Genomic DNA, 27,600 nt, shown 5'->3' on the forward strand with positions numbered 1-27,600 from the left:
TAACAGCATGCACAGAGAAATTCAAACATTCTTTCTGTTCTCTATATGTGAATGGAACAGGAAGAAATCCTAAAAACCGGTACAATGGGATGTACACTCTGCCATGAACTTCTCGGTGATGTGATGAATATAGATGTAGATGTAGTTTATAAAAGGACAACAACAGTGCCCATTGGCCATAGTTTTATCAGGAAAGGGCAAGGCCTGTAACAATTGTGCTTCGTTTAGGATGTGATTAAAATTTTTTCAATTTTGTTTTCTTGGCAAATGATAGCACCAAGTAGTGGCATTGTAACCTAATCTCCATTGTGGTGGATGCAGGTAGGACGGCAATTAGAAAATACAGTTTCAGAGAATATAAAAAGGGCTTAGAAAAAACAAACTAGAAAATAAATTTAAAAAAAAAAAACTGTCAGATAATGCAGTTTATGTGAAGTGTAAAACTTCCACCATCATAACCTAATGAAAGATCTTGCCGAGAATCTGAGCAAATTCTGGTTCTACCCAAAAATCACTAAGTGTGTTGTGGCTTCTATCCAGTCTCTCATAGACCAGTCTGATGCAGCATTAGAAGACAGTGAAAGGAAAGCTGAAGTTTTAAATTTCACATTCAAAAAATCATTCACGTTTCAGGATCATTCGACTGTCCCTCAGACTACGAATGACATAATAATAGGTGTCATTGTTGCAGATAAGCAACTGAAGGAGTTGAAAACAAAGAAGTCAGCATGTCCAGGTGGAATCTCGATTTGTTTGAACTTGGCGTGTAATTAATTTCCTTCAGACAGAAAAGCTTCTGTCCACAAATCAGCACAGATTCAGAAAACATTAGTTACCTTGCACTTCACTCACATGATAGCCTTGTTAACCTTGTGTGGAATTCCTCTGACACATTGCATATTCTTAGATTTCTGCAAAGTGTTTAACACAGTGCCCCAATCTCAACTGTTAATGAGGATCCATGCGTGAAAAGGTCAAGGTGATGGTATACCAGTGTGTCATGAAACTGTATGTTATGCCCCCCCCCCCCCCATTTCTACGCATTGAAATGTGAGCCCAGCCTGTCAGGACTGTGGACGGCTGTACGACTGTTGCACACGAACGTTTCGTGTGCTTTTCCTCGTAATTGCATCACTGTGGAGAGCATCATTCTCTGTGCTCACGAGACTGCATTGTTTCTTTAAGGGAGAAAAAATACTGGAGTATAAGGCTCAAGAACGCGTCTAATCCTTCATGCATGACTATGTCATATGCTACAGTTGTGACCATGTTGCTGCCGGTGGCACAGTCCTCCATTATGCACCCTACAGCAAGTCATCAGAGCTGCTCGACCACGCTTGCCCCTCTGATGGTTGGGGGCTCTCGTCTTGCTGCTTCCCTCACAACCAGTGGGGGAGCAGTGGCTCCCAACCCTCAGGGGAAGCTGATCTCCATACCCCAGCCGGAGATGCATCACACTCATCCGGCTTCTAACACCAGGAAGGGGTTGCTCGGGATACTCCCTTCCAGAGCCAGTGGCTGAAGGAGCCATAGGCTGCTATTTGTAGGGCTTCATGGTCTTCTTGTGTCTCTGAAATTAACCCAAGAAAGTTGTCCAAACCCACGAAGGAGAAGACAAAAAAATTAGATGAAGGAAATTCAGCTGGTCTTCACACCACAGGATGCCACATATGATGCCGCTGCTGTGGCTGCAGCAGCAGCAGCAGTCCTGGTGGTCTCTGAGGCCCCAGATTGCACCACACTTTCTCAGGTTCCATGTGTGTTGCCATCACCACATCTCAACTTGTGGCCGCAGGTGACACTACCTGTTTGGCCCTTTGATGTTCTCCCAGTTTAACAACAGCACGAGTCTACAGTGGAACTGTAGTGGATTTTTCCACCACCTTGTTGAGCTGCAACTTCCTTTAAGGTCCTCCCCTGCTTTCTGCATTGCCCTTGAGGAAACGGTTTCCAGCAATGTAGACCCCTGTCCTTTGTGGCTGCTGGGGATATTTTAAGAATCGTGCCGATTATGATGGGGTATGAGGTGGAGTTTGCACATATGTTCTAAACTCTATATATATAGTGAACTTGGGCTACTTGATGAAACTTTGGAGGCTGTGACGTTGGGGCAGGAGTATTTCAGGATCTTACCATTTGCAATGTTTATCTCCCTCCCGATGTCAGTGGTAAAGACATCGAAAACTTCCTGGCAGGTCCCTACTCTCTCTCTCTCTCTTGAATACTGGTGCCTCCATATACTTCAGTGTGGGATGTGGAACTTACTCGGCCATTGATCTTTCTATTTGCAACTCTGGTCTTCTCTCATCCAACCACTGGAGGGTCCTCTACGACCTGTGTGGTAGTGAGCACTTACCAACTTCCTGTCCCTCCCTCACCGTTTTCCTTGACTCCCATCTATATAGGCTCTCCATAGTGCTGACTGGGATGCTTCGCCCTTCACTGTTGTACTGACCCCCCCCCCTCCCCCCCACTAAATGGAGGCTTTGACGAGGCTCTCCAGAACGAAACGCAACAGCAGCCATTCTATTGGCAGCCGACTTATGGACCCCATCTTATTTGGAATCCTCCCGTCAGTAAATAGTACCTTGGTGGACCTTGAAAAAGAGATCATGGCATAAGTGGCATTCATCGATTGAATACCTCATTGCCTTTAAACATGTCAGTGCCCAAGGCTGCCACTTAATAAAACGATGGAAACAAGAACGCTGGGAACGGTATGTTCCAACCATTGGGTCACGTATGCCTCTTTCACCAGGTTGGATGAAGATCAGATGCCTCTGTGGATGGATACCGGTCCTCTGCAGGTGTATTTGGTATTTTGTGAATTGTGCTGTTTTCAGTGACCCAGATGTTGTAGCCAAAACATTTTTCTCTCCTTTATGCTCTCCACACTGAGAACTATCAACCTGCCTTTTGTGTCCTTTTCACTACACACCACCTGGAGCCCTATAATGCTCCACCCAGTGAGTGGGAATTCTTCAGTGCCTTAGCCCTTCACCCTGGTACAGCCTCAGACCACATCCTCACCCAAATGCTCAAACACCAATCAATGGATTGTCAGCATCATCTCCTTACCATCTACAGCTGTATTTGGAGCAAGGGTGAGCTCCCATCTTAATGGTGCGAGAGCATCGTTGTCCCAGTACTGAAATGGATAAGCAACCCCCAGAGATGGACAGCTATCACCCAATTAGTCTCACAAGTGTTTTCTGTAAGTTGCTTGAACGCATGGTGAGCTGGTGGCTGTGGTGGTTTCTTGAGTCTTGGGACCTTTTGGCTCCGTCCCAGGGTGGTTCTTACCAAGGCTGTTCCACTTCCAATAATCTCATTTGCCTGGAGTCTGTAATCCAGACAGGTTTTGACCAACATCAAACACCTTATTACTGCCTTCTTCAACCTACAAAAGACTTATGACATCACTTGGTAACACTGCATCCTCACTACCTTACATGAGTATCATCTCCAGGACTCACTTCTGATTTGTCTCCAGAACTTCTTGTTGCACCATATTTTGTACATTTGAGTTAGTGCTTTCCACAGTATCTCTAGTATCCAAGAGAATGGGGTCTTGCAGGGCTCTGTATTAAGTTTCCCTGTCTTCTTAGTGGGCATCGATGCTCTAGCAGCAACTGTGGGTCTTCAGTATCACACTCCTTCTATGCCGACAATTTTTGCTTTCACTATTGCTCCTTCAGTGTGGGTGTTGCTGAACAGTGACTGCAGGGCACCATGGAAAAGTGCAGTCATGGGCTCTCACTCATGCTGTTCAGTTTTCCACCACCAAGACACATGACGTGCACTTTTGTTGCCGTCATACTGTTTATCCACAACCACAACCATATCTCGAAGGCCAGTTACTCAATGTGGTGGAGACTTGTCAATGTTTGGCGTGGTCTTTGACACCTGGCTGACGTGACTTCAATATCTTTGTTAACTTAAGCAGAGGTACGGCTATACCGTAATACTCTTTGCTGCCTCAGTAACACCATCTGGGGTGCAGACCGCACTACTCTTCTGCACCTTTATAAAGCTTTGATACTATCCCATCTTGATTATCAGAGTCTGGCGTATGGTTTGGCACCACCCTTAGCATTGTGGTCTCTAGACCCGATACATTACTGTGGAGTCCAACTTTCAAGAGGAGCCTTTTGATCTAACCCTGTGAACAGCGTACTCGTGGATGCTGAGGTCCCTTCACTACAGATCAGGTGCCAACAACAGCTATTCAGTTATGCTATATATGTTTGCCGCTCACCTCAACATGCAAACAACTGTGACCTTTTTCATAGTAGGTAGGTCCACCTCCTACAGCAGAGACTTGGAACTGGAGTCACCATTGCAGTTTGACTACAGTGTCCCTGCTGTGAACTCCAATGTCCTCCACTGTTGCCTGTTGTCAGGGACCAGTCGTGTACATCCCCATGGCGTGTACCCTGCTCTTGATCTGTCTTGATTTGTGCTTGGGACCGAAAGAGTCAGTTGACCCCATTGTTTTTCACGATCTGTTCCTGGCTGTCCTCGATGCATTCTAGGTTCAGAAGTGCTGTACACTGACGGCGCAGTGATTAATTAATGAACATACACAAATGCAAGGGGCAGTGAACTACATTCCTTGCTGAATGGAGAGCAGTGTCTCTGCTGAATTGGTGGCCGTCAAACGAGCCCTTAGCCATGCTCATTTTTGCGCTTGCAGGGCGCTTGTAATCTGTAGCGAGTCTCTGAGCAGCCTTCAGGCCATAGACCAGTGCTACCCTCGTCACTCATTAGTCTTGACTATCCAGGATCTACTTTCTAACCTCCATTGAGCTGGACGACCAGTCTTTGTTGTTTGGATCCCTGGATATGTTGGGATCTCAGGGAATGAATATGCTGACCACTTGGCGCAAAGGTGGCTACCAGGATGCTGATTTTGGAAGTGGGGGGTCCCAGGGCTGGACCTTTAGTCCACTAGACACCATCAGTTGTTGAATTTCTGGAACTCGGAATGGTTCACCTTGGACTTCCCAAACTAACTGAGGGCAATGAAGGAGACCACAACCATGTGGCAGTCTTCCCTTTGCACTTCTCACAGTTTCTAATTGGAAGATAGTTGATTTGATATGGCTGCTAGCTGTTACAGAGATGTTTAATTCAGGTGAACTAAAGATTAAGAGAGATTAACAATTGCATAGAGAACTGTAGGTTATAAAAGTATGCGCCTGTATTTCAGTATGAAAATTTAATACCATTAATTTTCAAATTGCTTTCCTCATGTAACTGGCGAATCTGGATGTGAAGGTAGAAACAAGCTTATAGTAGATTAACAGTCTATAGAGGCCAGGTTAGGGACATGTGCAGTACATTGTTTTTATGGATTTTTGTGAATGAGTTATGTTGTATGTTTCCCTAGACCAGGTAATGAATTTTCATGCTTTGTGAGGTATCTGAGCTACGGGAGAAATTAAACCACACTGCTGCAGTAGGATACGCAATTTCATAAGTTTTCAAACAGGATATAATCTTGATAGTGTTGAGCACCATAGCTGATACTAATTTTAAAGATTGATGAAGCTGTGTTATGACACTTTTATTGTCCTGCAACCAGTTTCATTCTTAGAGCATATTCAGGCTGCTGAGTTGTGTTACAGTAGTGATGTAGGTGGTCTGGTTGTTGTATGTAATATTACAGACCAAATCCAGCAACAATGATCACAAATATTTTGCCAACCACCTGGTGGAAGTACAGTGAACAGGCATGGCATGCTATGTATAGTTCAACTGCATACAGTTTACTATATGCAGTGTGCCATACCTACTCACCACACTTCCTTAAGGCAATTGGTGCATGTTTGTGATAATTGTTTTTGGACTTTGTCCTTAACATTGCATGTTGTTGTTGTTGTTGTCGTAGTCTTCAGTCCAGAGACTGATTTGATGCAGCTCTCCATGCTACTCTATCCTGCGCAAGGTCTCCCAGTACCTACTACAACCTACATCCTTCTGAATCTGTTTAGTGTACTCATCTCTTGGTCTCCCTCTGCGATTTTTACCCTCCACGCTGCCCGCCAATACTAAATTGGTGATCCCTTGATGCCTTAGAATATGCCCTACCAAGTTGTGCCACAAATTTCTCTTCTCTCCAATTCTATTCAATACCTCCTCATTAGTTATGTGATCTACCCATCTAATCTTCAGCATTCTTCTGTAGCACCACATTTTGGAATCTTCTATTCTCTTCTTGTCTAAACTATTTATCGTCCATGTTTCACTTCCATACATTGGTACACTCCATACAAATACTACTTTCAGAAACGACTTCCGGACACTTAAATCTATACTCTATGTTAACAAATTTCTCTTCTTCAGAAACACTTTCCTTGCCATTGCCAGTCTACATTTTATATCCTCTCTACTTCGACCATCATAGGTTATTTTGCTCCCCAAATAGCAATACTCATTTACTACTTTAAGTGTCTCATTTCCTAATCTAATTCCTGCAACATCACCCACTTTAATTCGACTACATTCCATTATTCTTGTTTTACTTTTGTTGATGTTCATCTTATATCCTCCTTTCAAGATACTGTCCATTCCATTCAACTGCTCTTCCAGGTCCTTTGCTGTCTCTGACAGAATTACAATGTCATTGGCGAACCTCAATGTTTTTAGTTCTTCTCCATGGATTTTAATTCCTACTCCAAATTTTTCTTTTGTTTTCTTTACTGCTTGCTCAATATACAGATTGAATAACATCGGGGAGAGGCTACAACCCTGTCTCAATGACAACAAAACCATTTACATCATGAAACAACACCGCAACCTGAAGACGTTGTAAGAATGAAACCGGTTGTAGTACAATAAGTGTGTCATAATAAAGCTGAGGTAGTTTTCATTAATCATTAACATTTTTGAAAAGCATTTGTTTTGTGTCAAGGAGTTCATTAGCTACGACAGACAAACTTCATAAGATATGAGGATAAACAGGCGGTGAGATGCGTATTTACACAGTAAATATATGTTTTGTGCAGATAAAATTTGTTTTGTTTTCTTTGTTGCAGAAATCAACAAAATGGCAGAAGCATTTCTACTTCAGCAGGGACAAACAAGGGAAAAATTGATGGAAGAAGCCATGCATATTCAAAGAATCATTCCAGAGAGAAATATTGATGAGATATATTCATCACTTGAAACTTTCTTTGATGACCCAAAGAGGGTACAGAGAGTTGTGCTCAAATTTTTAGACCATGTAAGGGAAGACAAAGACACTGCTGGTGAGGCCACTGAAGAGTTACCTAAGAGAGCTAGGAAAAGAAACTATGATGCTGATCGTAATCAACCATCTACATCAGGAATTCCACCAAAAAAGCCTTCTAAAATTCATGTTAAGAGTGATGCAAATGAAGACAACAAGACTGAGAATGTTGGTGTGTCAACACATAGTGATTCTCGTCCAGCAGAGAGTGACAAAGTTACCATAGCAGATGGGCTGGATGTAGTTTTAGATCAGTGTAATTTGGTGAATAGAAGTGATTCAGTTAGTGATGTTAGTTCAGAAAGTGACAAGTTTAATGAAATTAAGGAATATTTGTGGGAAAATGAAGGATTTGCATTCTCATCTGAAGATGAACCTGAACTTTCTGATCCAGATGTGATGGATCCTAGTTCTGAACCAGTTAAGAATGTCAATGCAAGACAGAGGGATGAAGTAAGTAATGAACCATCAACCTCTTTTTGGGATCCTACAGTTCCAAGACATACTGGAAATGGAAATCATAAGAACACACTTGACAGGAACCTTCCAGTTGATTTGACGCTGCCTGGACCATCTACTGCAAACTATGATGATTTACTTGCTCCTCCTCAACTTGATGACAGCGATGTTGTATGCATTGACATTAATGGGGTGGATGATGAAAAGAAACAAGCATATTACAATTCTCTCATTGAAATTTTCCCTGATGCTCAGAAGGATTTTCTGAGAGCCATATGCGATAAATGTTCACAAGATGCCGACTGGTTAAGTAATACTATATCAGGTTTATTGGAAAATGGTTACCCAAAAGCTGGAGATAGCAGTGAACAAGAAGGGGAGCAAGCAGAAAACCAGAAACTTTCTGGAAGAACAGAAGAAGAAAAGAAAATGATAATAGATGAAAATTATACTAATCTGCTTGCTATATTTCCAAATGCTGATCCAACTTATATAAGAGAGACCTGTGAACAGATTGCAGATGATGAAGACGCAATGAAAAAATTTGTTAGTGACACTTTAGAAAGTGGCAAGTATCCAACATTAGCAGAGTATGAGGAACGAATGAAAGTAATGGAAATTAGAGAGAAGTATCTCAAGAATTTCAAAATTGAAGAGTTTCTGGAAATTTTTCCTGATCCTTTTAAGTACTTCTTTGAAGAAAAAAAAAATGATGAAAAAGAGTCTGAGTTAAGTTTAAATTACCTAAAATCCCGTTACAGAAAAATACGTATAGTAGTTTTGCAAGAATATTTGATGAAAAATAAATACAGCCTCACTAAAGCATGTGCAGAGTTAGACAAATGCCGAAATTTTATGAAATCAAAGCGTGGTGAACATGAAATACAGTACAATGAAAAAGACATGAAGAATATTCCATTTATGCAGGAGGTAAGTGTTCTGTATCATTATTCAAATATTATTAATTTTGAAATTTCTGTGGATATAATTTTATGTAAGAGTATTCCGTTGTACGTATTATTTTGTATGATAGAATTATTCCCTTACTGGCGCGGCTCGTAATTAAAGGCTCTGAGGTGGAGCCGCCCCAAAATATATGTTAAAGTAAATTTCGCAAGAACGTATTACATAATTTAAATTATCAGGACGAATTTCGAATATTTCCCATTCAGATTAAAATAACGACGGTCAACATTTTTGGAACTGTTTGTATCGATAGATGTTTTCGAAACGCTTCGTAGTGTTTAGGCTGTGCCTTGGAACGTCCGTAAACTGCATGTAGTAGCGGTTTGGGGGCGTGGCTTCTACATAGTACTGCTCTTTATGGGCGACCCGAAGGCTCAGAGCTTGCAGCCTAAGGGTGTCATACCAACCACCACACGTTTTTCACATTCCACTATCTATGTAATAAAGGAATGTAGAGTGGCCGAAACTTCGCTATCCAATTTCTGTCTCTGCACATCTCTACTATGCTTCAATGCGTCATTAATTGACATTTAGTATTATTGTTTTGATAATGTTTTACGTAGTTGTTTTTTTTTTCTGCCATTGGCTATTTTATCAATATTTAGAATAAGTTTGCAAATAACCTGCCAGAATGCACTAGACTACAGTAACATAACAGTACTGCCATCTAGCGAGAGTTTCATAAGTGATTAGAGGACAAAGTGCGCGAAATTTGTCCCATTACTTTACTTTCCTCGCTTGCTGATGCTGACTGCTTTTGTTGATACCGTGTGATATTATAAAGTTTCTTTTTTGGAGTGTATTTTGCAAGATTTTAGTAAGTTTTACTTGCTTGTGAATATCTGCGACATATTGCAAGTGTGAAACCAGTGCAATATGAATTCAATGTGCAATTTAATAGGTAAAAACTTGGAACACGGCCATAGGATGAAAGTGAAAGAACTTGATGCACCCAGACCTGATCTAATGATCAATCAAGAACAGAAACAGTGCAAATCTAGGCAAGGATACAAACACAGTTTTAATAGAGCAATGTACGATGCAGCTGAGTGGTTGTGCATTTTTCTGTTTCACCTGTCTTCTTACAAATAGTACTGATAGTGCCTGGACTGAAACTGGTATCACTGACTTAAAGAATTTTCACGCGAAGGTGAAAAAACATAATTCCAGCCAAAAATGTTTAAATGGTTTCATTGAGTTTTCAATGTTAGGGAAAGTGGACATTATGTGCCAATTAGACAGTGCTTACCGCCGTAATATAAAGATTATAATGAAAATGTATCAAAAATCGGTATATTCTTGGTAAACTGATAGACTGTATTAAATTTTGCAGCTAATTCGAGCTTGCCTTAAGGGGCCACAACGAAACAGAAGATTCCAAAAACCCAGGAATTTTTCGAGGATTAGTCAGTCTTATGGCAGAACTGGACTGCGCCTTGAAGCAGCACATTGAGAAATCAGAAAACTGTGTTTTCTTAGGCCTATCGAAGACAATTCAAAATGAACTCCTGGAATCAATTTATGAGGTACGCCTCAATCTCATCAGGAGTGAACTGTCAAAGGCAAACTTTCTCGCAATAGAAGTTGATGAAACTACTGACTGTGCAAATTTGTCACAATTGGTCCTAATAATTTGCTATGAGCTACTGGGACAAATAAATGAGATTTATTTCCTTTGTACGCCCAAAAAGTCACAGTGCAGGTGATGTAACTGCGGCTGTTCTCTGCGAGCTAGAGAAAATGAATGTACATGAAACACTTGAAAAACCGATAGCTCAGTGTTACGACCGTGGTCCTGTTATGAGTGGCCATAAAAGTGGAGTTCAAACTAGAATTAGAGAAATGTGCAGGAATGCTCACTTTGTTCGCTGTTACGCCCATCAGTTAAATTTAATTGTTGAACGTTGTGTGACGGGCAGTAAACAAGTGCGGATCTTCTTTAGCAACTTGGAAGAAGGAATTTCCACCTTCTTGACGAAATAGTGAAGAAGCATATTCCTACCTGTCCTCAGTCCATCAGATGGAATTTTAAATTACGGAGCGTAACCACTGTGTACAAATACCAAAAGGAAATTGTTAAGTGCCTAGAAAGAATTATTGATGAAGATGCCAGTGATTACAAGACAATAAACAAGGCCACAGGACTGAAGGGTTTCCTGCAAGACGAAGATTTCCTCTTCTGGTTAAATTTTTTTAATACAGTCATGCCTCATTGTGACATTCTCTTTAATCAACTGCAGCAGAGGAATATTGATGCAGTGAAAACTGTTGAATATGTATCGCACTTTGCAGATTCTATCCAGCAAATTAGGGCCTCACTTGCACAGAACACCAATATCTCACTTGAAACTGACGATCACTGGGAACAGGTAGTACCAACTGCAAAACGGGGACGTTTCACAGAATCAAGATTAGTGTTTGCACGAAACGTTTGCGATCTCATCACAACGCAGATCAGAGAACGATTCAGTTTCAATGATCACTTATCCATTGCACAGCTGTTTGATCCATCGTTGTTTGCAAAACATGAAACTATTTTTTCAGAAAAAGAGCTTAAAATAGCTGTTAATTTGTTCAATTTACAGTCTTCAGATCTATGTCATGAACTGAACGTGTTGTACAGCCGAAAAGATTTTATGAAGGCGTCAGGTGCTTTGACCTTGTTGAACTTTCTTTACGATAACAATCTGGCTAAAGCTTTTCCTCAAAGTGTAAAACTTCTGCAAACAATAGTAACCTTCCCTATGACGACCGGAGAGGCAGAAAGCTGCTTCTCTATGTTAAAGCGAGTGAAAACATTCATGCGCAACACTATCAATGAGGACAGACTTTGTATGCTTGCAATGTGTTCCCTAGAAAAAGAATTACTGAATCAGCCAAATTTCAATGAAATGGTCATAGACCATTTTGCTGTGCAGAAGGGGAGACGAGCTGACTCCGTCTATAAACAAATAAATTGAGGTAAGCAAAAGTGCATTCATAATTGATAAGAGTTAATTTCTTTATATTAAGTCCTACTTAGCCTATTAAGTGAAATGAGTAAAAAAAGGGTAGTGTCATGTTTAGCCAGTCATAAACGTGATGACATTTTCCGAAACAAATCACTTTTGGTACCGGTACAGTGTGTTGCGCTACAGTGTCACATTTTGTGTACTTTAGCACAACAAACCGTACTAAAAATGATGTATTTTGGAGAGATCTTTAATGCGTTACTTCACATAAATGCGTATTTTCATAATACACAATAAATACTAACATGTTTGCTTCTCAAACATGTGAATTAATATGGCAGTTTCATGGATTGCTCATGCCACCCAATCACAGCACAAGACCTGTAACATCACCAAAACATCACAGTATCGTCATGCGAATTCGTAAACTTCGAGCTTTGGAGGTAAACCACAATAAACGCCTTAAGTTTAGAACTGAAAACACCAAAAATATTAAGCAACCACAAAGTTAACATTCATCGCATTAAAGATCTCTCCGAAACGCGTCTTTTCATATGATTTGCTGCAAAGTGTCAGAAAATATAATGATGACGTATAAAAGCACTAACCAAAGATTTTAACTCGAAGTTAGCTTCTAATGATATTTAATACCTGATTATAGAAGATACAGTATGTAAAATTATGGGTAGAGAGTGATCTGCCCATCCCCCTCCCCCTGAATTCTAAGTTGTTTATGTCAGACTAATCTGTAGTGTAACCCGAAGTCTATGTTGGCTCCGATCGATAAATACCGCAGCCTTCCCCAGTATATAAACCACGAGCCGCGCCTGTTCCCTTATGTGGTGCAATATTACAGTCATGGATATTCCAGCATGGCAATAATACACAAAAATGAGGAAAGGCAACCACTCATCCATTACTAATTGATGTGCAACATATAGATACATGTAACAGTGCAGGTTTTGCATCTTTTGAGTTACTACTCTTTTTCTGGTTTAAACACACACATGAGTACACAGATACAAAACAATCCACTCACTTATGGTCATAACAACACTACTTATGAGTTGGTCCTCAGGCTGACAGGAGTGAGAGGAAAGGGAACTAGTGTTTCTGGCAACTGGGTGGGTGGGGGGGGGGGGCTAGATTTGCCTGCAAGGGGATTGAGTAAATAGGCAGGAGAAGAGAAGATAGCTGGCTCACGGTGGCAGTTTTAAAATGACTGCAATATGTGATGGTTGCCACAATAAAGGAGGTGCGGTGCGGAAATTGGAAAATAGAGACGACGATTTGGACATGAAGGGAATAGTGTGGGAAAGGTAAGGATAAAGAATGGAAAGTCGACTAGGGAGAGTTTTGGCTAGAGGGATTTTGAGAATAAATGATATGTTAGCGAGTGAGATACAAGTGGTTCAGTTACTGAAAAAAACTGCTGAAATCTTTGGTGTTGTGGTTTTCCAAAGCGAAACCAATACAGTCCTAACACTCACTGCTGTGAAAATTGTTACTGTCTGACCATTGGAGCAACACTAGTGTACTTAGCGGTAAGAAAACAGTATTAGGATTAACGTTCATTTCTTATTACTTTTCTACTTATTTAATGAAATAGTTATGGTAGTTTTGCCTTCTGAGCATTAGTAAATTATTGAAAGACATGAATGATTGTGAAATAAATGTGAAACAGCCAGAATCTCACTGATTCTGGATCATATGCTAAAACTTATTCATGAGGAAATTCTTTCATATGTGTATAATTCTCTCATATGTGTATAATTCTTTCATATGTGTATAATTGCAGCTTGTACTTCTGAAATTGAGAGATTATACACACTCAGAATGTAAGCATACATTTCTATTGTTGTCTGTTCTTACAAGGCACATTCAGTAAGTAATATTTTGTTCTGAAAGCAGATTCTTTTTATTCAAGATTCCAATACACCATATTGTCTACAAAACCCCATTTTTCAGCATAGTCTGTTTTCAAAACAACATCCTTATGCCACCTTACTTGAGGGCCTATATGCGTGCATGGTACCACTCAACTGATCAACATTGAAGCTGGAAGGTGAGAGATCTGGGCTGTAGGGCGGACGAAAGAGAACAATCCAGTGAATATTTGTGAGCTCCTCTGGGGTGTGCAGACTAGTGTGAGGCCTTGTGTTGTCATGAAGAAGGAGAAGTTTGTTTGCGTTTTTGTGGCAGCGAACACTCTGAAGTCGTTTCTTCAATTTCCTGAGAGCGGCACAGTAAACTTCACAATTTGTTGTTGCACCATGAGGGAGGATATCAAACAGAGTAACCCCTTCAGAGTTCCAGAAGACGGTCACCATGACTTTACTGCTGAGGATGCGACTGTAAACTTTTTCTTTGGAGGGCAGGTGGTGTGGCACCACATCCTGGATTGCCATTTTGCCTCCTATTCAAGGTGGTGAACCCATGTTTCATTGCCTGTGACAATGTTCAACAAAAGATTGTCACAGTCAGCCTAGTAACTTGCAAGCAATTCCACACAGATAGCCCTTCATTGCTCTTCATGGTCTTCTGTTAGCCAGTGAGGAACCCCCTTTGAGTACCCCATTCGGTGTATGAGTGTGTCGGCACTACCAACATTTGTGTCTAGTTGTGCAACAAGGTGTCTGATTGTGATCTGCTGATCACCTCGAATGAGAGTGTCCGGACATTACAACATTGCAGGGGTCACTACTGTGTGCAGCTGGCCAGCACACAGGAGATTGAACAAGTTTGCTCGACTTCGTTGCGATGATAACAGACACCTCACACAATGGGTCACCGTGTTTTTTTGTCATTGCCAGGCATCTGCAGACATTCTACAATTGCTTATGAATATCAGCGATGCACTGGTTTTCCACCAAAAGAAATTAAGTGATGGCTCTCTGCTTTAAATGCCTCTCCATAACAGACACCATTTTGAAGGCTACGTGTAGTGCCATCACCTGTTGGAACTTCATGAAACTGTAAGAGATAAAGTGGGAATATTCCACAATGTCTCACAACAAATTGTGCATTTTTAACCGAAATTGGCTTAGGGAAAACAAAGTGTTGCATTACTTATTGAACGTCCTTTGTATTATGGTAGGTACTTTCCTTGGCAGTTAATACTTTTGTATGGAGTCAAATGATTTGCATGTCCTTACACTTGACTTTCCAGTGCACAAATGTTTATGTGAATGTAACTACCTTTGATTGAAAAAAAGTGTTGAAAAGTCTTGCCGTTTGTGGCTCAGATGTAGCAACAATAGTGGAATTGGTTTCTTTCATATTGGGAAACAGTTTTCTTATTTTGGACATTTTATCATCACATTTATGTGTGGTTGTCCCTTCGGGTACAGTTGTGTCGGCTTATTTGATATGTTAAATAATGTAGATATTGCATTCCTTACAAGTTTCCTATGTCCACATTCACTGGTTTAACTGGGAGAGTATTAAACAGAACTTCAGTTGTTGAGTAGGAGTAGGAAACATCTTTCTGCAAAAGGACAGGTTTTTTGCTATTTACCAGCCTTATTTTTATTCTGAACAGAAAAGTCATTCTTCAATAAATACATGTAGGTTACATGACAGTTGTATACAAGCAGGTCTGTAATGTACCATTTCATACCTCTTAGGGTCTTAAAGAAACTGAAGAAAGATAAATGGGTGTCACGTTTTAGTTACTCCCCATTTTTATGGCACTGTGTATTATTCCCATTGTGAACAGTATGTTACAAATCAATATAAATGATAAAATTTGCACTCATCTGATATCATTTTCAAAAGTGTAACTTACTGGTCACTTGGAATGCTGCTGGCACAGAGTATAATAAAAATGAGCAGGAGTGTCATGATCGTAGGTGTTAGACTGTGTGTTTACAGTATACCCTTTATGGTTTGCCATTGCATGGTGGTGGGCATTCACGCATGTTGATAGCTGGTTAGGTTTCATCCCCTCTTTGAATGCTGCGTAGTAATTGTAGCACAGCGGGTATATAATGTGGCTGTCTGCACACATGACACTACCTAATAGAAAATGCCTGCGACTTCGACAGCACTGCCTGTGACTTCGACAGCACTATGTCCATCGGTTGGACAGAATTGTTCACATGGAAATGACATAGAGTTGTAAATTGAGACCATAATTGGTGTAAAGATGGCCTACAATATTTTGTAGGTTTGAGTGGATGATGGAATTCTGCTTTGGTAGATAGGACATGATTTTGGGAAAGATATATATCATCTCAAAGCATAGCAAAAAGTGGTGGAAGCCACAGTTGTAGATTGTATTGAGTTTCTTTAAGGTACAGCTGATAAGAACGACACTGGTCACTGACTAGTTCACAGTAGTAATGGATTTGGTAGTATAAGTGGCACAAAAAATGTGTTGCTGGACTAATTTAGAGAATTTTGTCAGCCTGTAAAGGCTTTGGTGAGGTTACTATCATGTTTGGATTACTCCAGCTTGGCACTCAGGGCGGCATCAGTTCTATCAAGAGATAGTGGTAATACAGAATGAGAGAAAGCTTCAAAATATAGGTACTGTTGGTGGTTGCTAGTTTGACTGCACAGAGTCAGCTGAGAGGTGGTAATCAACAAGTTGCTCCCTGAGTAGAGAAGATCCAGATAAACTGGATTCAAGTGCTGATATTGAGATTCATTGAGATAGAGTGGAGGTGGTCCTTGCCATGAATCCAGATAATTAGATACATTTTATTGTAATTTTCCCTCTATTTAATGGAGAGATGGCTGTGAAAATAGCGGCCTGCATTTTGCAGTGGTTAATGTTGCATATTGCTTTGTCATCAGTTCTGTGATTTTGTTCTGTCAGATATCGTCATAAGAAAACAAAAATAAAGAACATAAAGACATTTCTACTTGATAAACAAATCAAAACCTTACAAAAGATTCAACTGCAAACACTACTGTTCCTTCCCACTGTCATCATGCATAACACATTGTTTATGAAACAATTTGCGCTTCTCATAACTGGAAACACTTTTGAATGTGATTAATCATACTCCTTACCAAACTGTCCCGATAAGCCTGTGGGATATTGTCAGATTCCTCCACAGTAGCCTCCAAGATGCCCTGTAAGGTCTCTGGTGGGACAGGACGATTGCAGACTGCACGTTTTAATATGGCCCCTGCATTCTCAAAGCAAGTGAGAGCTGGAGAATGTGGAGGCCATTCAGTCTGACTGATTCTGTGCTCCACTAAAAGGTGTTCACAAGATTGTGGCAGTGGATGCATCTGTTGTCATCCATCAGCATGAATCCTGCTCAGTATGTTCGTCAAATTGAGCATCAATGCATCCTAATACTTCACACTAGTCATTCTCCCATGTATTCACACAAGGGGTGTATTGCAGTCACACACAATTCCAACTGAAAATGTGACTGAATCACCTTGATAAGTAAGGGTGGGGTGTATGATACAGTCAGGGGGGGAAAAAAAAGGACAGGTATACACTCGCGCGCGCGCACACACACACACATATCCATCCGCACATACACAGACACAAGCAGACATGCCTTTACAAATGTCTACTTGTGTCTGTGTACATGCGGATGGATGTGTGTGTGTGTGTGTGCGAGTGTATACCTGTCCTTTTTTCCCCCTAAGGTAAGTCTTTCCGCTCCCGGGATTGGAATGACTCCTTACCCTCTCCCTTAAAACCCACATCCTTTCGTCTTTCCCTCTCCTTCCCTCTTTCCTGATGAAGCAACCGTTTGTTGCGAAAGCTTGAATTTTGTGTGTGTGTTTGTGATTGTTTGTGTGTGTATCGACCTGCCAGCACTTTCGTTCTGTAAGTCACATCATCTTTGTTTTTAGATATATTTTTCCTGCGTGGAATGTTTCCCTCTATTATATTAAAAGGAAATTGATTAGATTATTAAGTCTGAATATGATGATACAGATACTTAAGCTGTAGATACAACCATGTTGTAGGGTTTCATTCCAGATTACTGTATATCATCCTTAAGAGGGGCAGCAGCTTTTTACTAGTTGTAGGGCAAAAATCTGGATGATTGACTGATCCTTGTAACAACGGTCAGTACGACATTTCTGCGTTGGTAATGTGGTACAGTTGAAATTGAGGGGAAACTACAGCTGTTGCTTACTTTGAGGACCTGCTGTTCAGTGTGTGGTGTAATGACTCGGGACATCCCAGGGGAAACCCATCAGAAGAAAAATCAGAGCTGGCAATCTAAGGGTTGGAGCACAGAATGTTATAGTATGATGAAAACAGCTTGCAATTTCTGATAATTCTGTGGAGCGAATGAGGGGTACATTGTTTCCAGCACAAGCCAGTCATGCTGTGTGCTTTCAGCAGGTAATGGTTAATAAGTCATGAATAAGAACTTTGTTGAATAACAGGCAACTGGCACAATATCATTGAATATTGTATAAATACTCAGAAATAAAGTGTAAGTGGTGTGACCCCAAAGGAAGAATTGTAGCTATCCTCTTCCTCAGAACAGTATGTAGTGCTGGAGCTGACAAATTACCAATCTCCGATTTGTGCATTCTGAAATCCTTCACTAATCTAATTTTCCTCAACTACCTCCTCAGTGTACTCACAACTTGCGACCAGTCCTGTGGTGTAAGTTTTGCAATAGTTTCTTGTGTTAGCATTTCCACCTCAGTGAGAATAAACTTTTTATTAATTTCTTGACACTTTTGAAGTGTCAGTTGGATTTAAATGACCGTGATATGGAGGTAGCCTGATAAAACTAGGCCCATTTGCCACAGACAATTCATCAACCCATTAGCTTTGAGTATTTGGTTTCCTGCAGCTTGAAAAATTCATTTAAATCCGTCTTATTCTTATCAGGTTTGGTTTTCTCTAATGGAATCTGTCTCCTTACTCAGAGAAAAATATCCACTTCCCTACACTGCACTGTCAGAGTGTTGTCTAACACAGTGGAGTGATATGGCTGATGTCAATGATTATCGTTGAGTTCAGGGGGAATATTTTATAGCAGAAAATTAGAAAACCATTCTGTGAAACTGTGCTGTTTTTCCTCAGATAGTCATGTTGCTTCTTGGAATGCACAGTTACTCTATTACACGTTTGATTGGTACTTTCTTATTCATTCTACTGTGGGGTCAGTCTTGCCATTTGTCAGTATGTCACAGTAACCCACCTCTTCTAAAGTTACACAGCTCTCCTGCGAACCTTGCAGAACTAGCACTCCTGAAAGAAAAGATATTGTGGAAGCATTGCCTAGCCACAGCCTGGGGGATGTTTCCAGAATGAGATTTTCACTCTGCAGGGGTGCTGGTTCTGCAAGGTTTGCAGGAGAGCTTCTGTAAAGTTTGGAAGGTAGGAGATGAGGTACTGGCAGAAGTAAAGCTGTGAGGACGGGGTGTGAGTCATGCTTGGGTACTCAGATGGTAGAGCACTTGCCCGTGAAAGGCAAAGGTCCCAAGTTCGAGTCTTGGCACGGCACACAGTTTTAATCTGCCAGGAAGTTTCATATCAGCGCACACTCTGCTGCAGAGTGAAAATCTCTTTCTACGCATTGTTGTCAACCCCGCAGGGGGTCCACAACTCTTTTGTGGATACGTGCGTGGCGAGCACGGGGCCCCGAGCCGTTGCAGTCTTCTTTCTCTCCAGGGCTGCATTTCCTTTCCCTTCCCCTCCGTTCCCCTCCTTGCTCCTTTCCCCTCGCCCTCTCCTCTCCCTCTCTTGATGTCCTTGCTTATGTTGGCCCCGCTATCCTCCTGGTTCTGTTGGTTTTCCAATTCGGCTTTGTTGCATAATCATCTCCTCCTTTTGACATTCCTTGGTCCCCCCTCTGGGGTTTGACCTCCATTACAAAATTTCTCCTCCGTAGTGTGAGCCATTTGGGGAAGAGCACCTTACCTAGTGTCTCCGACGTGCGCCCTCCTAGTACATTCCACCTTTTCTTTCACGTCGTTGTCTGATACTAGGGTGCATAGCCAGCACAGTAGCCAGCCCGTGTGGTGGGGTCGCTATGTACCCTTTTGGTTGAGCCCCCTGAACACACAGGGATCACACTTCTGATACCTGTCATTGGACCAGTTTGTGATTGTAGTCACGTTTTGGTAAAGTCTATGTTATGGTATAATTTTGTTGTTATTTGACACAGTGTAAATGACAGTGGGAAAAAGTTAGTAGAAATTCATGCGTCTGTAAAAAGATCGATGTGCAAAGCATACTGCTACTACCACCGTCATGCCTTAGCTAAAGATCTTGCCAAGAACCCGAGAAAATTCTGGCCTGACGTAAAATCACTAAGGCTTCTGTCCATTCACTCGTTGATGCATCTGGATGTGACAATAGAAGTAGTTTTCAGTTTTGCATTTAAGAAACAATTACTGCAGGAGGAGCATACAAACATACCATACCATTCATTGAAAGTTGCACAGACTTCTGCATAGAATTCATTGACAGTTGCGCAGACTTCCGCATAGAGTACCTAGAAATAGGCACCCCTGGCTGAGAGAAGCAACTGAAAGAGTTGAAAACAAATTAGTCGCAAAGTCTGGATGAAATCCCAGTTTAGTTTCACGAAGACTACTCTATGGCATTGGCCCCTTACTTAGCTTGCGTTTATTGCAAATCTCTCACCCAGCAAGAAGTTCCAGATGACAGAGAAAAAGTGCAGGTGACCCCTATGTATAAAAAGGGTAAAAGTACGGACCTACAAAATTAAAGGCCAATATCGTTAACATAGATTGTTGCAGAATTCTTGAACATATTCTCATTTTGAATATAATAAATTTCCTTGTCACAGAAAAGCTTTTGTTTGCATATCAGCAAGGATTTAGAAAGTATCGCTCCAGTGAAACTCAGCTTGCCCTTTTCTCATGTGATATCCTGCAGACCATGACTGAAGGGCAACAGACAGATCCCATATTCCTAGATTTCCAGAAATCATTTGACACAGTGCCCCACAGCCCAGTGTTAATGAAGCTACAAGCATATGGAATAGGTTCTCAGGTATGTGAATGACTTGGAGACTTCTTAGAATCCAGTACATTGTTCTCAATGCCTAGTGTTCATCAGAGACAATGATACCATCAGAAATGACCCAGAAAAGTGTGATAGGACTATTCTTATTCTCTAGATACATAAATGATGTGACAAACAGGGTGAGCACCAATCTGGAGAGCTGTGTGCTGATTGATGATGTCGTGATGCACTGAAAGGTGTCATCCTTTAGTGATGGTAGTTGGATACAAGATGACTTTGACAAAATATCTAGTTGGTTTGTGAATGGCAGCTTGCTCTAAATGTAGAAAAATGTAAGTTAATACAGATGAGTAGGAAAAACAATCCCGTAATGTTCTAATATAGCATTAGTAGAATCCTGCTTGACACAGTCTTATCGATTAAATGTCTAGGTGTAACGTTGCAAAGCGATATGAATGGAATGAGTGTGTAAGGATGGTGAATGGTTTATGGGGAGAATTTTAGGAAAGTATGATTCATCTGTAAAGGAGACCACATATAGAACACTAGTGCGACCCGTTCTTAAGTACTGCTCGAATATCTGGGATCCACACAAGTTTGGATTGAAGGAAGACATCAGAGCAATTCAGAGGCGAGTCACTAGATTTGTTGCCGGCTAGATTCAATCATCATGCGAATTTTGTGGAAATGCTTCATGAACTCAAATGGAAATCCCTGGAGGGAAGACCACTTCTTTTTTGCGGAACACTGTTGAGAAAATTTAGAGAATTGGCATTTGAAGGTAACTGCAGAAAGCTTCTGCTGTGGCTAACATAAATTTCATTTAAGAAAAATGAAGGTAGGATGATAGAAATTAGGGCTGTTACAGAGCATACAGGCATTCCTTTTTCCCTTGCTCTAATTGCAAGTGTAACATGAAAGGAAATGCCATGCACCATACGGTGGCTGTGTGAGTACGTATTTAGATATATAATTATTTCAAAGTGTTTACTGCCGAGGTTATATCTTTGGTATGTACTTTCTTTGGTCATCCATCTTTCACACCTGTGTTGATTGTAGTTGAAGTATTAACATCCAGCTTTTCCCCTGCCAATGAATTGGCCACGTTTTTCATTTGCAGAAATTTTGTTTTGTGGAGTTATAAGTCTGATTGTTTTCTTATGTGGAATCATGTAAGACATTTGAAGCCTGTGTTATTGTTGTATTTCGTTTCTTTTCTTTTTTTAAAGTAACACAAAATGAATAGTTGGTTAATGTGGTCTTGCTGTTTGTTGTTCCTGCATTGTGTTTTCTTTTTTTTTTTTTTATGTTGATACAGTTATCTGGATCATAGTTGAAATCTGGAACTGGTTGTAATAAATGAGAAATACAGTTCAGCAATGTGCTACGCATTTCTCGAACTACAATATTTCTGATTTTCTGCCATTGATCTTTTCTTCTTCTCCACAGAACTGGATGTTGATGTTGCAACTTTGGGGATATCTTGCCCAGGTTAGGCAGAATATGTTACTATCTTGCCGCCCCCCCCCCCCATGGCTAGTGACCAGTGATGCTGTAATATCCTAGCATCCTAGAGACTGCCAGTCCGGTACACAGCAAGGGAAGTCAGACACTTTGACTGTTCAAATTTTATCACTAAATTGTCAAAGTATTCGTAACAAAGTCCCTGAATTTAATGCCCTCCAGGAAACTTCTCATGCTCGAATTATTCTTTGAACTAAGAGCTGGCTGAAATTTGAAGTGGAGAGCTCTGAGATATTTGGCGAGTCATGGAGTGTATATCGGAAAGACATATTAGAGGCTGTAGCATGGGGAGTGGTCGTTGCAGTTGACAAAAATATTCTCTCTATTGAGGTCAAAGTTGAGTGTGTCAGTGAAGTTATCTGGTTGCGTATAACAGATGTAGGTGAAACCAATTTAATTGTTGGATGTTTTTACTGGCCATTGATTCCACTGTGACAGCTCTAGAGTCATTCAAAGTTAAGTCTACTGTCAGTAGTGGGTAAATGCCTATCTTATCCAACAGTTGTTGGAGGGGACTTTAACCTACCAAGTACAGACTGGAATGTCTATTGATTCATTGCTGGGGATACATACAGACAATTGTGTGAATCACTTTTGGAACTGAAAACTGTCTTGAGCAGCTAGCTCAGCAGCCCACACACAGTGGAAGTATTTTAGACCTTGTAGTTACAAATAAGCTGGACCTTATCAACAATGTCAGTATAGAAATGGGAATTATTGATCATATCATCATAGCAACTATGGTTACGAAAGTTTATAAATCAATCAAGAAGGCTAGTAGAGTGTTTGTGCTAGAAATAGCAGATAATCTGTTGTTAGCATCTCATTTAGTGAAATGACATCACTTAATTCCAGTAAGATGGACATATATAGGAATTATGTGCAAAGTTTAAGCAGACTGTAAATTGTGGTCTGGAGAGTTATGTGCATATTATGTGGATTAAGGATGGAAAAGACCTGCCATGATTTAATAATGAAATTTGAAAAATGCTGAGGAGCCAGAGGCTGTTGCAGTCTCAATTCAAAAGAGAATGCACAAATGACTACAAACAAAGGCTGGTAGAGATTCGTGTGTATGTGACAAGATATATGCGCGAAGCATGCAGCTACTACCACTGTCATATCTTAGCAAAAGATCTTTCAGAGAAACCGAGAAAATTCTGGTCCTGTGTAAAATCACTAAGCAGGCTTCCATCCAGTTCCTTGTTTACCAGTCTGGTGTGACAGTTGAAGAAAAAAAACAAAAGCCGAAGCTTTAAATTTCATATTCAAGAAATTGTTCATATAGGAGAATTGTACAAACATACTGTCATTTGATCATTGGACAGACTCCCGCATGGATGACACAGTAATAAGCATCCCTGGCATAGAGAAAACACTGAAAGATTTGGCAGTAGATATGTCACCGGGTCCAGATGAAATCCCAATTCACTTTTACAAAGAGTACTCTACAGTGTTGGGCCTTTACCTAACTTGCATTTATCGCGAATCTCTCGCCCAGCACAAGTGACTCCTGTATATAAGAAGAGTAAAAAAGAGGACCCGTAGGATTACAGACATAACTTAGGTTTGGTGCAGAATCCTTGAGCATATTCTCAGTTCGAAAAAAATAAATTTTCTTGAGGCCAAGGATGATTTCTAGAAAAGCATGGCTAATGCAAAATTCAACTTGCCCTTTTCTCACATGATGTATTGTGAGCTATGGATGGAGGGCAATAGGCAGATCCCATATTTCTACATTTCTATGAAGCATTTGACATGGTGCTCCATTGCAGGCTGCTAATGAAGGTAGGAGCATGTGGAATAGGTTGACAGATATGCGAGTATCTCTAAGACTTTCTAAGTCATGGAAGCCCGTGTGTTGCCTTCGATGGGGAGTGTTCATCAGAGACAAGGGTATCATCAGGAATGCCCCAGGGAAGTATGATAGGACTGCTGTTTTTCTCTATATACATAAATTATTAGGTGGTCAGGGTGGGTAGCAGTCTAGTTATTTGCTGATGATGCTGTGGTGTAGGGGGTAAGGTGTCAAAGTTGAGTGACTGCAGGAGAGTACAGGATGACGTAGACCAAATTTCTATTTGGTGAGATGAGTGGTGGTTAGCTCTAAATCTAGAAAAGTGTTAGCTAACGCAGATGAGTAGGAAAAACAGACGTGCAATGTTTGGATACAGCATTAGTAGTGTCCTGCTTGATACAGCCATGTCATTTAAATATCTGGTCTGGTCATAACAGTGCAAAGCGATATGAAATAGAATGATCATATGAGGACTGTGATAGGAAAGTCGAATGGTCAGCTTTGATTTATTCAGAAAATTTTCGGAAAGTGTTGTTCATCTGTAAAGAAGATTCCATATAGGATGCTGGTGTGACCTATTCTTGAGTATACTGGAGTGTTTGGAATACATACCATGTCGGGTTAAAAGAAAACATCGAAGCGATTCAGAGGCGGGCTGCTAGACTTCTAACTGGTAGGTTCGAAGAACACGTAAGTGTTACAGAGGTGCTTTGGGAACTCGAATTAAAACCCCTAAAGGGAAGACAATATTCTTTTTGAGGAACACTAGTGAGAAAATTTAGAGAACCAGCATTTGAAACTGACTGTCGAACGATTCTACTGCCACCAACATACGTTGCCTGTAAGGACCATGAAGATAAGATACGAGAAATTAGGGCTCATACAGAGGCATCTAGACAATCATTTTTCCCTCGTTCTGTCTGTGAGTGGAAGAGGAAAGGAAGTGACTAGTAGTAGTAGTAGTAGTAGTAGTAGTACAGGGTACCCTCTGCCACGCACCATTTGGTGGGTTTTGGAGTACCCATGTAGATGTATACTTTCCTCTACCTTCTCACCTGCAGATCATGTTTGTAACATGTACTATCTCATAAGAATCTTTGCTTCTGGCATTTGTTCTAAATGCATGTGCCCCACTGTCTATTTCTTGCAAATTGCAACTAACCATATGACCATAATATGAATAGGGCATATTTGTGCATATAATATTTTCTCAGCATTCTATGAAGTAGTAGCTTTATGCCCATGAAACTTAGATTTTGGAAAATCAAAGATGCAGTGTTGTCACCCCTTGCCCGTTTTTTCCAATTCAAGCAAAAAACTGAATTTAGTATTCTAATTGTTAGCATTCAGTATCAGATCTCTTACAAATGCAGAATAATAAACTTACTTTTTGTTACAGGTAGCCTTTATTGAAAACAAAGAAAAGATAAAAAAATATCTAAATGAAAAGGAATTGAAGAGAGTTAAATCATTCAAAAAGGTAGGTAAAGTTTTCATAATGTACTGCATTAACAGGGCTATTGTTGCATTTACTTGATTTGAATCATTTTGTACAGTGGAAAGGGACATATCATTTTGTAAAGTGGTATGGGAGGTACTGCCACCTCTCCACCGTCCTACTCATTCCAATATTCTCCCCCCCCCCCCACTCCATGTCTCCCTCCCTCCCTCTCCCTTCCCCTCTCTGCCCCCTTCCCACCTTCTCTCTCCCTCCCTCACCCTCCTATTCCTTCTCAATATTTGAGTTTCACAGAATTCTGTGCTCACGTTGTAAGGAAGTACTCTGATTCATTCTTTTCCGTCTACTGATTTATGGCTGCTGCTTTAAATATGTTGTCAGTAAATTACACTTTCGAGGGGCATGAGTAGGGAGATGATATGCACCACAAAGGAATGATTCAAATAAAGCTGCTCCTTCGTAGTTGGTGGGACATTGTAAGTAAATGAACTTTGTAGATCTCTTAGAATAACTGGATGACAGAGAAAAGAATTCCTTATTTGAAATGAACATGAAAAAATTTCACTAGGTTCATATACACTAAACTCTCATTAATCCGGCCAACATCAGCCTCTAGTTGCTCAAGCATAAGTGACACAAACAACAATGAATTACCATGTGCGACAGTGTTAAACTATGCTCTACATATTTGGAGTTGTGGCTTTCTTTGCCGCTTAGTGTCATGGTTTTTAAAAGGAAACACATTGCGGTAACCTGAAGCAGAAACTTGAAATTATATTTATGTTGAACCTAGATTCTCCGCAGAAAGCTATTGCTGCTCAGTATACTGTTGGACGAGCAACTATCTATGAGATCAAAAGAAAGGTGGTGATGTTTGACAGTATGCAACCCAAATGAAGAGCAAGATAAAATGCAAGGTTATGTGAAAGAGTGAGAATGAAGAAATGAGATAGCTGTTTGTAGATGGTTCATACACCAATGAGGTAAAGGAATGTGTGTCAGTAGCATGGTAATAAAGGAAAAGGAAGTTGCATTTAGGAACAACTTTGCTGCAGTATCTTGTTTGCAGCAAGCGAGAGTTGGCTATCAAACTAGAAAAATGACATGGAATGCTGACGGTCATCGAGGAAAGTCGCTTGGCTAAAGAAAAAGATGTATAAGTATTTGTTAACAAGATATGGAAGGTAATAGAAAAAGATGATTTAACTGCCGATGCCTTGTACAGTGCTAGTGAAACTGACCTCTTCCTTAAGGAAAACAAGAAATTAGCTGTTAAGTATGAAAAGGAAGCTCATAGGTACAAACAACAGAAGCAGCCCATAAAATTAGTGGCATATTGTAATGCAAATGGGTATCATAAACTACCCACTCAGTGACTGGGAATTCCCAACATCCCACCCCGCAATGTCGGGGGCTAGAATGGACCCGTGACCATTGCTTGTCTGTCTGAAGAGGCAACTCATGGAAGTTTTTTTTTCTCTTCAATTTTATGACTGTCATGTCTCAGTCCACACCTCACATGATGACATGGTATCGCATGACGCCACCTGACCCTGTTCATATTCCAGCCACAGTCTTAGCAGGATAGGATAAGCAGAAAGATAAGATACTTTCTGAGGCTTCAGATGTTATGCTCCCCAGCTGTGCAGTGGTCGAGCCTATGCACATGGACAATGGATCACACAGTCGGGTGGACCATGACGTGGTTGCGAAGTAATCATACCCATCTTTTCCATTCGTCACTTTCTCAGACCTGACTCAAACACTCCTTCAATGGCTCAATGGAACTGTAATGGCTACGTACTCGGCAACTGGCATAGCGCTTCAGGAACCTCATACACTCTGATATTTTCAGTGAGCAGTTGCCCCTTACGACTGCACTAGAGGCCATGGCCGTTAATGTCTAACTCTCAGTTCGAATGACAATATATAATGTTTATCTACCCCCCAGACAGACCTTTCCATTATCACAAGCTGTTAGAGTTAATGGCACAGCTCCCTGGCCACTTCCTCTTATTTTGGGACTTCAATGACCATAATCCTCTGTTAGATGGTGACACTATGTCTCACAGAGGCTGAGTACTAAAACTCCTCCTTTCAGAATTGGACATATGCATACTCAACAAGGGAGCTGCAACTCATTTCATTGTGGGCCACAGAACATTTTCAGCTTTTGATCTCACAGTTTGCAGCTCGAGTATCTTACTCCTGATTCAGTGGCGAGGCCTAGGCGATTTTTGTGACAGTGACATTTTCCCTAATGCTCTCTCC

At 40.8% G+C, this 27,600-nt stretch overlaps 1 protein-coding gene across 1 annotated transcript in view; it reads left to right on the forward strand.

Annotated features, from left to right (window-relative positions):
* Positions 1 to 27,600, forward strand: part of LOC126248088 (uncharacterized) — a 237,304-nt gene that overhangs the window by 55,916 nt on the left and 153,788 nt on the right. The window contains exons 2-3 of the mRNA XM_049948752.1: positions 7,041 to 8,623; positions 25,270 to 25,350. Coding sequence (XP_049804709.1) covers positions 7,052 to 8,623; positions 25,270 to 25,350 — 1,653 coding nt within the window. The 5' untranslated portion in view covers positions 7,041 to 7,051. The remainder of the gene's footprint in view (positions 1 to 7,040; positions 8,624 to 25,269; positions 25,351 to 27,600) is intronic.

This window comes from Schistocerca nitens, chromosome 1, assembly GCF_023898315.1.
Source record: "Schistocerca nitens isolate TAMUIC-IGC-003100 chromosome 1, iqSchNite1.1, whole genome shotgun sequence".
In the NCBI taxonomy this organism is placed as follows: Eukaryota; Metazoa; Arthropoda; class Insecta; order Orthoptera; family Acrididae; genus Schistocerca; species Schistocerca nitens.